Source organism: Herpailurus yagouaroundi, unplaced genomic scaffold (genome assembly GCF_014898765.1).
Source record: "Herpailurus yagouaroundi ecotype Mexico unplaced genomic scaffold, PumYag 569, whole genome shotgun sequence".
NCBI classification, from domain to species: domain Eukaryota; kingdom Metazoa; phylum Chordata; class Mammalia; order Carnivora; family Felidae; genus Herpailurus; species Herpailurus yagouaroundi.
Window position 1 is genome coordinate 964,449 of NW_024412786.1, and position 11,078 is coordinate 975,526.

Sequence of the window (11,078 nt, forward strand, 5' to 3'; positions counted from 1 at the left end):
GAGAGGGGATAGATCTTTGTGGACCCCTCAGCTCGTCCCGGACCGGCCTCGGCCCCTGCCTCTTTTCATCCAGAGTAAGCCTGTTGGGAATGGGAGGGTAAGTTTCCACAGTGCTCCAGCAAGTTCAGGACTGTCTTCCGGTATCACTGTTAAAGTAAAAACCTAGAACCAATGTCTGTCTTTTCACCTTCTTTTTTTTCTTTCTTCAATAGGATACAAGCAAAACTCCCAGGAATCGCAAAAAAAAAGGCAGAATAAGTACATGGAAACCAGAAATGCAACAGTTACTAAAACACCACTTAATAGTTATAATGTTATTACTTGTACTATGAAGGAACGTGCTCAATGTCAGCTCGAGCCTGCATTCCAAGCTTCTTTTTCTTAATTTGGTGTTTTCTCCCCTCCTTTCCCTTTACCCTCAGTATCAAGCACAAGAATTGTTGGACTTAAAACAGAACTGATATCTTAGGACCCAAAAGAATAAAGAAAGAATCTAATAGGGTAAATCAGTACCTTAATGGTGGTGGGGCTTTTACTTGGAGCTTGAAAGGGGAGAGGTTGGAGGTCAAGGAGAAAATGAAAGATAAAGCACTGCTCTTGGATTCTGCTATCCAGTGTTCAAGGACTAGTCTTACGCAGCTTCCCGTCAGTTTTACCCTTATTTTTAAGTTAAGAAATGATGATTAACTTATGAGGAAATTATCCGGGGACAAGAGTGGGATTCCTTCCCACGGGTCTTTGGCAGCTCTCTGACCCCATCTTCCTGCCCCACAGTGTGAGCGGCTGCTCCTAACATTCCTCTTCTTCACGTAATGATAGAACTTTCAGGTCTATGAATAACTTGTAGGTGATAGTGTGCATTCCTGATTCCCAGAATGCCATCTGGTAACCAAGGTTGGAACCGGAAAGTGGGACTGTGAAGGCCCTCCCTCTCCCGCTCATCCCTAGAAAGGAAAGTTCCCGCCATTTGGGAGGGTGGTGTCTGTGTCGTTTCTTGTGGGCACCAGTTCTGAGCTTTAGTTTGAGAACTCATTCCTGAATGTGCTTTCCTCCTCCTTCCCTGCCCACCTCACCTCGAGTTTAATAAATATGGTTGTACTTTTCTTATTATGAAATAAATGTCTGTAACTGCTGTAAACTTGTTAGAGAAAAAAAATAATCTGCATGTGGGCTCCTCAGGTGTTGAGTTATTGTAATCCTGTCTCAGTCCATGGGGGGGAAACATTCTCAAGAGGTGAATACAGAAACAAAAGGCCTTTTTTGCTTTTGTCTTTTCTCTGCAGCTTCCTCCTTCCCATGCCACATCCTTACCCCGTGCTCGTCATCTTACCCTAAGCACCAAAGCCAAGCTGGCTTGAGAGGAGATTGTGTGTGTCTGTGGTGGAGAAGCCACAGGTTAGTGTAAGGAAGTGCATTCTGTGGTTCACAGGGAGCTTTGACTTTGAGGCTAGCTCACGGGTGTGTGTTACAGTTTGAGGCTCCTTCGGCTTCAGGCGCATGAAATGTCTTAGCGCCTCTGCCGTGGCCCAGGGTGCTCCTTCTGAGAGTGCTTTCCCCGAAGCGTTAGGTAAAGGCGACCAGGCAGGGCCAGCTTGTGTTGATGGACTCCGTGCACAATTGAAAGCTAACAGAACAACCCAGACCGACATCAGATGGAGGGCGATCAGGAATCTGATTCCTGTTGAGACCGATCAGTGTCTTTGTCCCCTTCCAACATGAAAATTCGGTCACCTTGAAAGAAAAGTCGTCTGAGCTCCTTCAGGTTGTAAACTCCTAGTCATGAGGGAATGTGCGCTGGTGACTTTAAAGTAAGGGCTATAGTGTTTGACGGTCCCAAAGCAGTGCAACTCTGTAGAAGGTAGTGGAAATTTTCTTTCTACTGTTTTGGAGAAGTTACTTCAGCATTTAGATGGGTAAAAGGTACCCTTGCCTTACTCCATTTTCCTGTTTTCTTAGCCCTCTTTCCTTTTGAACTTTTAAGCTGATTTCATGTCGGAGTCAGAAACATATTCTCCATCCTATCTTATGTCCTCCCAGGAAGTCAGTGCACTGATCAACTTTTTGGGCTTCCCCTCCAAAGGACCCTCTTCTGCACTGGAAGCCTCCACACCTAGCTGTTTTGTTTTGTTACTGCTGTATTTAGGTAATTGGACAGACCTTTGTGCCACACAGGAGTTTTGTTTGTTTTGTTTTTTTTTTTTTCTTAAGAAAAACCCATAGGTGAAATATTACTAATGAAACTGTGTGTGCGTGTATGTGCGTGCAACATAAAAATACAGTAGCACCTAAGGAACTTGAATCTTGGTTCCTGTAAAACTGCAAATTGATGTGTTATTAATAAAAAAAATTGAAAGGAAAAAAAAAAACAGTGACTGCGGTGTCGTTCTGCTAACTTTATTCTTTATACACAGTTTGGGTAAAGTAAGAACCAGGCTTCCACCGGCCCCCATCCCCATTCCACTTTTGAGGCTTTAAAAAGCACCTACTAGTTGATACTGGTCATAGTTCCCAAGGTTGCAGAATTTCCATAGTAGAGCAAAGCTGTGCATTTGGTTTCTGAAAGATCACGGAGACCCTCTGAGAGGTGACTTTAGGAAGATGAGGAGTGGAAGGGGCCAGAGGGTCTGTTGTCCCAGTTCAGCCTCACACCAACCTAGGAGGGTTTCCCGTCTGCAACATGAAGCAGCCTATAAATCAGAGCCACAGTGTGCTTGAGTCACCATGGAAAGCGGGAACTACATACATTAGGTCTTTGCTGAAAGAACTGTTATCACTTCAGATTTTTTCTTCCCCCAAAACTAAGGCTGCCATGACCCTTAAGCTGGATTTTAAAAATTTATTCAACATACCTCTTAGAAAACTTAGGCTGAAATTTTTAAAAAATAACTGATGCAAACAACTTCACAAATACACATACAAATGTTCGAGTAATGTCACTAACATGGTATATAAATATGGATTCAGAGTAACATTTACATATTGGCCATAATAGCAAGCATACCATTAACAAAAACTTCATGAAGAAACTTCACCTGTTCATGTCAGACTTCCCAAGGCAAGGAGGAGGCACCTAGAGAGGAGGACCACCTAAACCCCCCTGACCCCTAACCCAAGAGGCCATGGCCGCCGTCAAAGCAGGAATCACTACAGTGGCACTCCGGTCACTGGGGCTTAGATCTTCAGCTTCATGATCATTGGAGGGCTTATCAGAAAGGACTGCTGGGTGCTGCCCATTTCTGATTCATCAGGGTGGGGCCCAAGGATTTGCATTTCTAGTAGGTTCCTAAAGTGATGCTGAAGCTACCGGCCCCGTGGCCACACTTTGAGAACCCCTGGAGTGCCTGGGGCTGCCTCTCAATGAAGACTTTGACTCCTGTCTTCCTAAGGCCTCTCTCCCTGCCTATCAAGGGGAAAAGCCATTCCTAGCCAGCTCTCTGTCCTGGCTGACCTGAACTTGGGCAGCGGGCTTGGGTGACCAGAATAGGTCACCCCACTTTGCCTACTGTTTCTGAACAGGCAGAGTAGTAAAAGTGGTAAAATACTCGTTCTGGATCTGAAAACAACATGCACGAAGGAAAATAAAAGAATGGCAGTGCCCAGCCTGGTGCCATCTGCAATCCCTGTTCTCAAGCTTTTAATACTGTCTCAAAAACCCTGGGAGTTTCAAACACACTGGGAATTCAGTTTTCAGTCAACCGACAGCTCATGCAGGATTTCCTGAATCGCTGGTGGCATCTGCAACAAAACCCAGAGAATACCAGAGCCCTTGCCCTACTGGAGAGGCCGTGGGACAGGTGTTAGCCCCACTTGTGGGGTTCTGATGAAGACTGCCGCCCAAACCCCGGAGCTGAGGCCTGTGGTGGCCTGGAGACTGCTCATTCCCAGGAGGCGTGCAGTTCTTTGCCATCCCCAGGTCACGACTGCACTGAAACGGCCTGCAGCACCCAGCATGTGCCATCCTTTGGCAGGCCTAGTGGGAAAAGAAATTGTACGAATTTACAGAGACTGGGAGGCAGTGTGGTGTAGTGCAAACAACACTGAATTGGGAGTCGGGATTTCCATTCTAGTTCTATACTGTTCCTACCTGGCTGTGTGAGCATTTCAGTTTCTGTACTTCACTACCTTATCTGGGAAAGGGGTTAAGGGGGCAGGTACTGGTTGATCTCCAAGGTCTTTCCAGCTTTGACAATCTTGAATTATATAAAAATGCTATAAAATCCATGGTATAAAATCCAATTCCCAATCAGGAAGAGTCCAGGGGACTGGGCCTGAGGCACTTGAACCTTGGGCTCTGGCCTGGGGGTGCTGGGATGAGGAAGGGCTTCCTCTTTGCACTGGGCTTTCCCACCCACCCACAGAGGCCGACCCTGGCCCCAAGTGCCAGGGCCCCTCCACCTCCAGACCCAACCCTCAAGTCCGCCCACTCACCTCCCCACTCTCAGGCTTTAAGACCAAAGGAACCGGCCTGGCTATGTGAAGAGCAGACACTGGGGCCCGGAGGCTTGAGGACAGGCCCCGAAGGAGGGTCACGCATTAGTGTGGGATGTTTGGGGTCCCCCAGCCCCACCTCTGTCCTCACTCCTTCCTGTAGGTCCTTCCTCCACCACCTCACAGCTTATCTCTGATACACGTATAATAAATAAGACATTTGCACATAAGGGTGAATGGGACAGCTCGCTCCCCGCCCCTCCCCCTTTCATATAAAAGCATTAAATACAGTTTCAAAATAAAATACAAAGAGCAAAAAGGGCCTGATCTCGGGGCCACCTGTTCTCCACAGGAGAATGAATCTACACATCCCACTCGGACCTGCCTGGGAGATCGCGGGGCCCCTTCCCGGCCCCACCGGGCCTGGCGCTGCCACGGGTTAGAGAAAGGAAGGCCGAGGCCCGGCCCCGGGCCCTTGGGTGCTGAGAATGGGTGGCACGTCCACCGTGTACAAAGGGGGACAGGGAGGGACGGGAATAGAACGCCAACTGCCGGGACCTCCAGTGCCCCGGGCTCGGACTGTCGGGGACGATAGAGCAGGAGCGCCTGACTGAGTTTAGGGGGAAACGGAGGCCTTCAGAGCAGGAGACGAGCAAAGGAGAAAAGTGCTAATCCCTTTACAAGATCGGGGCCCGGGAGGGCGTGGCAGGAGCGGAAGAGGCGGGAGGGGCCGCGGGGCGCACCGTCCCCAGAGCCCGCCTGGGAGGCTGGCGCAGCTGCCGGAGCCCCAGCCCAGCTCCGCCCCCGCCTCCGGGACGCCCGCCCGCGGTCCCTGGTGTCCTCGCCGCCCGGGGGGTGGGGCTCCCGAGCCCCGCCGCCCCGCCCCCCGCTGGAAGCCCTCGTCCGCAGTCCCGGCCTCCGAGCGGCCGCGAATACCAATGAGGCCCCGGCGGCAGCCGCCCGCGACCCCGGGGGCCGTGCCTGCCCGCGTGCAACTCCGCGGGGAACTGGGCCCCCGCCCAGGGACGGCGCCGGCGCGGCTTTCCTGCCCTCCCCCCATCCCTTGGGGCCCTAATACTGACTGTCGGCACCCCCACCCCGGCCCGGCGCGGGGCTGGGGTTGGAAACCCAACGTGCACACGCTCGGAGGGCCAAGGTGGCCTTTCGGGAAACTTGGGGCCCAGCGCGGGGGGGGGGGGGGGGCCAGGGCTCCGGATCCGAAGCGAGCGCGCGCTTCCCGCAGCGCACCGACCGGCCCGGGGGGTGCTCCTGGGCACCGAGCGGAAGCCGGCGACCCCACCCAATTCCTATCTCCGCCCGGCCCGGCCAGCGGGGGGGCAGCTGCGGCGGTCAGGGCCGCGGGAAGCTGGGTGTCCCGGCCCGAGGGCCGGCCGAGCACAGGGCCGAGCCGCCCCGCGAGCCCGCTACGCGCGACAAATGGCGCCCGCTTTGAGGTCCGCGCCGCCGTCGCGCGGCGCCGGAGCCGGCGGCCCGAAGCCCTCGTGGCCGTAGCAGCGCAGCGCCGCCTCCTCGTAGGCCTCCAGGATGGTCTGGCGCTCCTCGGGCGTGAAGTCCATGGAGAAGGGGTGCACCTGCAGGATGTGCCGCTTGATGGTGCTGACCTTGAGGGTGGCCAGCGCGCCCCCGCACACCATGCACACCAGGCCGCGCCGGCTGCCGTCGTAGTCCATCAGGTACTCGCCCCGCCAGCGCGGCTGGTAGTTCCGCCGCTGCTCTCGGCTGCGGGGCGGGGGCGGCGGCGGCGGCGGCGGCGGCGGAGGGGGCAGCGGCGGGAAGGCGAGTCCCCCGGGCTCCTGGCCGTCCTCGTCGTCGTCCTCTTCCTCCGCGGGCCGTTCCGACGGCTCCCCTGGGGAGAGCGGGACGTCGCCTGGGAAAGGACAAAGGACCGCACTGGAGCCGGCGGAGGGCAAGCCGACCGCGTCCAGGGTCTCGGCTCCACGACCGCCCGCCTCGGCCCTCCGGGCCCATCCTCCCCGGCCTCCCCTTCAGCCTTCCGCTCTCCCCACCCCCTTCCACCCCAGCACTCCCAGCCTTCGCTCCCAGCCTGGCCCGGGTCCCTGCCCCCACTCTCCCGCGCCACCTGCTCTGGCCCTGCGCCAGCTCACCCCACCACTCCTCCTCCGGCTCCTCCTCCTCCTCTTCCCCTCCCCCCTCCTCGGAGGCTGCGGCTGTGCCGGGGGCGGCAGGGTCCCTGGGGGACTCGGGGCAGGGCAGCCCCAGGGCCAGCAGGTGAGCGGCCTGCTCGCTCCACTCCTGGGCGATAAGGGCCTTAACAGGCCCGCTGAGGCGTGTGGAGCCCGGGTGGCGCTGGCGGATGTGCCGCTTGATGGTGCTCATCTTGAGCGAGGCCAGCGCGCCCCCGCACACCATGCACACCAGGCCGCGCCGGCCGCCGTCCAACTCCATGAGGTACTCCAGCCGCCAGCGCTCCTGGTAGCGGCGGCGGTGGTCACGGCCCCGCGGCGACCGGCCCGGGACCCCCACCCTCTCGCCCTCCTCCTCCTCCTCCTCCTCCTCCTCCTCCTCCTCCTCCTCCTCCTCCTCTGCCGGCCCGGGCCTCTCAGGGACCCCGCCAGCCTCTTCCTTTTTTACGTCTGGGGGACTGAGATCCTGAGAGGATAGGGCTCCGGCAGTGGGGGCGGGGTCCCGGTTCTTTCTGGTCAGGTCCTGGGGGACGAGGTCGTCGTCTGTTGGGGAAGGGGTGAGGGAGAGGGGCTCAGCCTGGTGGCAGGGTTGCCCTTACCCACGCAGAGGGGTCCTCACCCCAGCCCCTGTCTAGAGGCCCCAGCAGGTGTGGGTGTGGGTGTGGGTGTGTGTGTGCCTGTCTGCGGGTGGGTGAGCGTGGGTGTGGAGAGGAGTCCCTCCCGGTTTTGGCCACAGGCCCCGCTTTGCAGCCCTAATATGGGGGAGGGGGGTCTCGGCCCAGGGATGGGCCTCGCACCTGGTGGGGACCGAGTGAGCTCAGACAGTGTCTCGGGCTGGCCTCCCCAGGCTTGCAGCAGGGCGCTGCGCTGGGGGCCGCTGAGCCCCAGGGAGCTGGGGTGCACCTCCAGCACGTGGGCACGGATGTCGTCCAGGTGCAGGCTGGGCAGTGCCCGGCCACAGGCCATGCACACCAGCCGGTTCCCCCGAGGGTCATAGTCCATGAGACACTCTGCCCGGAACCAGTTCTGCAGGGACTCCTTCAGCCTCCGCTCCAGCCGCCGGGCCCCCAGCCCCCCGCTGCCCCCGGCCCTCCGGGAGGCTGACAGGCGCCGACGCCGAGCCCGGGGTGCCACTGGGCCCCCTCGCCGCTGGCATCGGCCGCCCTCACCAGCTGGGGCTTTGCCTGAAAGGGTCGGAGCGAGGTTAGGAACTGAGATGCTGGCGATCCAGGGAGCTCCCCGCGGCAGCCAGGTCCTCCACAAGCCTCTCCCGCGCTCGGACTCTGCCTAACCTTCGGGCTTCTCGCCCTCTCCCCCCATGCCTTGACTCCTTCACCTCCGAACCTGCCTGCACCCACACCCGAAGCCCCACCTGCTCCTCCCGGAGACCCAGATTCTAGCCCCTTCCCCGGACTTCACTGGCAGGCCGGACCTTTCCAGCACCCTCTCCTCCCAGCCTTCCCCCCCCCCCCGCCCATCCCCCCACCTCCAGTCTCCTTGAACCTTCTACATCCGCAGAACGCCGAATCTCTCTCGGGGGGATGCGGGAGACCCCCTCACCTCACTGTCCCTCCCCCAGTATTGTAGGGTAAGGGCGGTAAGCAGACCCCACCCAAAAAAGAGCAGTGACTGGCTCAGGAAAATCCGTTCGTTGGCTGGGGAGGCGGCCCCACCCGGGCCCCGGGGCCCCGGCCCCACCTGCCACCCCGGCGGCCCCTGCCTCTCCAAGTCCTGCGTTACCTGGGCCCTTGGGCGGGCAAGCTTGCAGGCTGGCCCCCTCCTCCTCCTCTTCCTCTTCCTCTTCCTCCTCCTCCTCAGCCCCCTGGGCCCCCAGGCCCTCAGACTCTCCACAGGCCCCCAGCCCCAGGTGGGCATCCCAGCTGTTGCTGATGACTTCCTTCTCCCGGGGGCTCCAATGCAGGGAGTAGGGGTGCTTTTGGCGGATGTGCCGCTTGATGGTGCTGAGCTTGAGGGTGGCCAGGGAGCTGCCGCACACCATGCACACCATGCCGTGCCGGGCGGGGTTGAAGTCCATCAGGTACTCCAGCCGCCAGTGGTCGTGGTAGTAGCGCCGGTGGTCGCGGCCGGGGATGCGGCTCTTTCCGGGCCTCGAGGCCCGGGCCTCACAGTGGTCTGAGTATTTCCTGCCTGAAGATGCCGGTCCCCTGGCCCTGGAGGAGGGCAGGGGGGCACTCCCCCAGGACCCCAAGGCACCCCCTTCCAGCTGAAGATCTTGCCCTGAAGGGGGGGGGGGGAGGGGGAAAGGGAGACAGTTTTTCAATGTCCGATTTCCAGGGAAAGATCCCAGGCTGGGATTTTGCAGAGAAAGGGAGGCGGGGAAGGGTCGTTCAGGGGCAGGAAAAGAATGGCAACAGCAACAAGAGGGGTGTGGGAGAGGCGGGAGTCAAAGCATCGGCCCCTCTATGAAGAGTGAGGACCCTTTAAGAGAGGGCCAAGAACGAAGGGATGCGAGGGGCGAGCTCTGACTCTGTTTGTTTTTAAACGAGGTGAAGGCCAAGCAGGCAGCTGGCTCTCTGTGGCACCCTGTTTGGAGGAGGGCTGTAAGAGCGAAGCCAGGAGACCAGCACGCCGGGGCGGTTCCGGCCAGAGCAGAGCGGGCAGTGGGGCGAGAAGAACAAAGGGGGCATCTGTCTGCATCCAGGGCTGCACACGGGACCCACCCGTCTGAGGCCCCAGCCAGGAGGGCCCCACCCAAAGATCTTCCCCCTTTTTCCAATGATGCCTCCAATGCAGCCTTCTGAGAGTCCCATTTTGGGGGGTCCTAAGCACCGTCGGTTCCCCAAATACAGGCACCCACGGGAGGGATCCCCAAGACAAAGCTGTCAACACCTTCCAGGGAAAGGAGTTTCTAGGACCCTGACTTCCCTAGAGTCTGGGAGAGCCGACCACCCTGCAAGGGGACCCGCAGGAGGGCCACCAAAGTGGCTACTGAAGATTCTGCGGAAGGGAGTGGCCACCACCCACTGGAGCCCATTAAGTCTTTCTGGGGATTTATTTTTTGCTCTGGCAGAGAGCCGGCCACTGCCCAGCAATCAAGGGGCAGGCACTGGAGAGGCCCAAGCACAGCACACCACCCCGGTGGTGTTGCCTTTGGCCAAACAGGCAGACACCCGAAGCGGTCCCCCACCTTCCTTGCAGTTTGGACCCTATTTTATTTAGAAAAGGGTTTCCTGGCCACATAAGCTGAATGGACAAGTTGTGGTCATGCTCCCTCTGGAGAATCTCAGGGTCAGAGAAACAAAAGACAGGACCAGATAGGACTCCTGTCACCATTGTGGTGTTTGCTTGTTTTGATTTCAGTAGATCCAGAGAAAGAAAAGCACTGGCTTCAAAGTCAGAGACCTCGGTTCCAGTATGGTTTCACCCGTAACTTGCTCTGTGATCTCTGATAGGTCGTGTGGCTCTCTGGGCCTAAGCCTCTTTGTCTGAAAAGGCACTGGATGGCTAGCTGGTCTCTAAGCATCCTTCCAGCGCTGGATCTATGCTAGTCTAAGGTGGATTGGCCCTTTAAGAGCCCAAAAAAGGGGAGGAGCTGAGATTCTTTAAAAACAAAAGGGGATGGGGAGTTTCTGGGAGGGGAGCTCGAAGATTAGGGCAGAGTCTCCCCAGCCTGGACAGAACCGTCACGGGTCTTAAGGCGCTGACCCCTTCAGCAGGGGAATGAAGAAACAGTGTCCTCTGGGAGAGAACGGGGAGGACGGGCTGGTCCTACTATAGCTGACAAATTGTGGCAAAATTTTCTGAAAAGAAGGGAGGCGATAAACGCGCGGACGGGAGGGGTATCTGCCTTTGTGAGCGAGCCCATCCCTTTAGAAACTGCCCGCGGTGGGTAAGGTAGTGGTGGGTCCCCCCCACCCCCACCCCGAGGCGCAAGCCAAGCTCTTTCCTAGAAAGAACATGGGGAAAAAGAAAAAGGATTTCTGTCTGCAAGCAAGGCCACAGGAGGGGAGGAGCAGCGCGACTTAAAGCAGCGGAGTTCCCAGCTCAGCTCCTCTAGGGGAAAGCCCCCCGAAAGCGACCCATAGTCTGGGCAGACTTTTAAGAGACAGCCGGATAAGGGAGACCACCTGGGAGTCTGAAAGAGAAAGGGGCGGGGGCGCAAGTCCAAGAGCCAACAGCGCGCGCCCCATGGCGCCTGGCCAGGCCCTTTGGGGACCCTTCGGCCTGGTCTCTGAGGCGGGGGCCGCGGGGCCCTTTAAGGGGGAGGGAATCCTCCCGAGCCCCGCGGGCGGACCCCGGGAGCTGGGCGGGGGGCTCCCCCGCTGGCCCTGCAGCCTCGATCCGCGCCCGCCAGGTGGCGCCCCCGGCCGCCCTGCCCGCGTCCCCCCCTTTGTTCGGCGGCGGAGAGGGGCCCGGAGCCCGGAGCCGCAGCCCTCCCCTCCCCCATGCCGGGGCCCCCGCCCGAGCCGCCGGCCCCAGCTCTTACCGCCGTCGTCCTCCTCGGGTTCCGCGCCGCCGCTCGAT

General features: G+C 58.4%; 2 protein-coding genes across 6 annotated transcripts in view; one reads left to right on the forward strand and one right to left on the reverse strand.

Annotated features, from left to right (window-relative positions):
• Nucleotides 1-1,256, forward strand: part of RTN3 (reticulon 3) — a 59,834-nt gene extending 58,578 nt beyond the window's left edge. For 4 of the 5 annotated variants that reach the window (XM_040465660.1, XM_040465661.1, XM_040465665.1 and 1 more), the window contains one exon: nucleotides 213-1,255. In XM_040465660.1, coding sequence (XP_040321594.1) covers nucleotides 213-258 — 46 coding nt within the window. In that variant the 3' untranslated portion in view covers nucleotides 259-1,255. Of the gene's footprint in view, nucleotides 1-212 lie in introns of all 5 variants that reach the window. The other variant, XM_040465662.1, reaches the window with a different exon arrangement.
• A 1,565-nt stretch (nucleotides 1,257-2,821) lies between these two features.
• ZFTA (zinc finger translocation associated) overlaps nucleotides 2,822-11,078 on the reverse strand; it is a 20,433-nt gene continuing 12,176 nt past the window's right edge. Inside the window, exons 5-9 of the mRNA XM_040465788.1 lie at nucleotides 11,041-11,072; nucleotides 8,334-8,831; nucleotides 7,391-7,777; nucleotides 6,555-7,136; nucleotides 2,822-6,316 (exon numbers count right to left, since the gene is read on the reverse strand). Of these exons, the coding sequence (XP_040321722.1) occupies nucleotides 5,853-6,316; nucleotides 6,555-7,136; nucleotides 7,391-7,777; nucleotides 8,334-8,831; nucleotides 11,041-11,072 (1,963 nt within the window). The 3' untranslated portion in view covers nucleotides 2,822-5,852. The remainder of the gene's footprint in view (nucleotides 6,317-6,554; nucleotides 7,137-7,390; nucleotides 7,778-8,333; nucleotides 8,832-11,040; nucleotides 11,073-11,078) is intronic.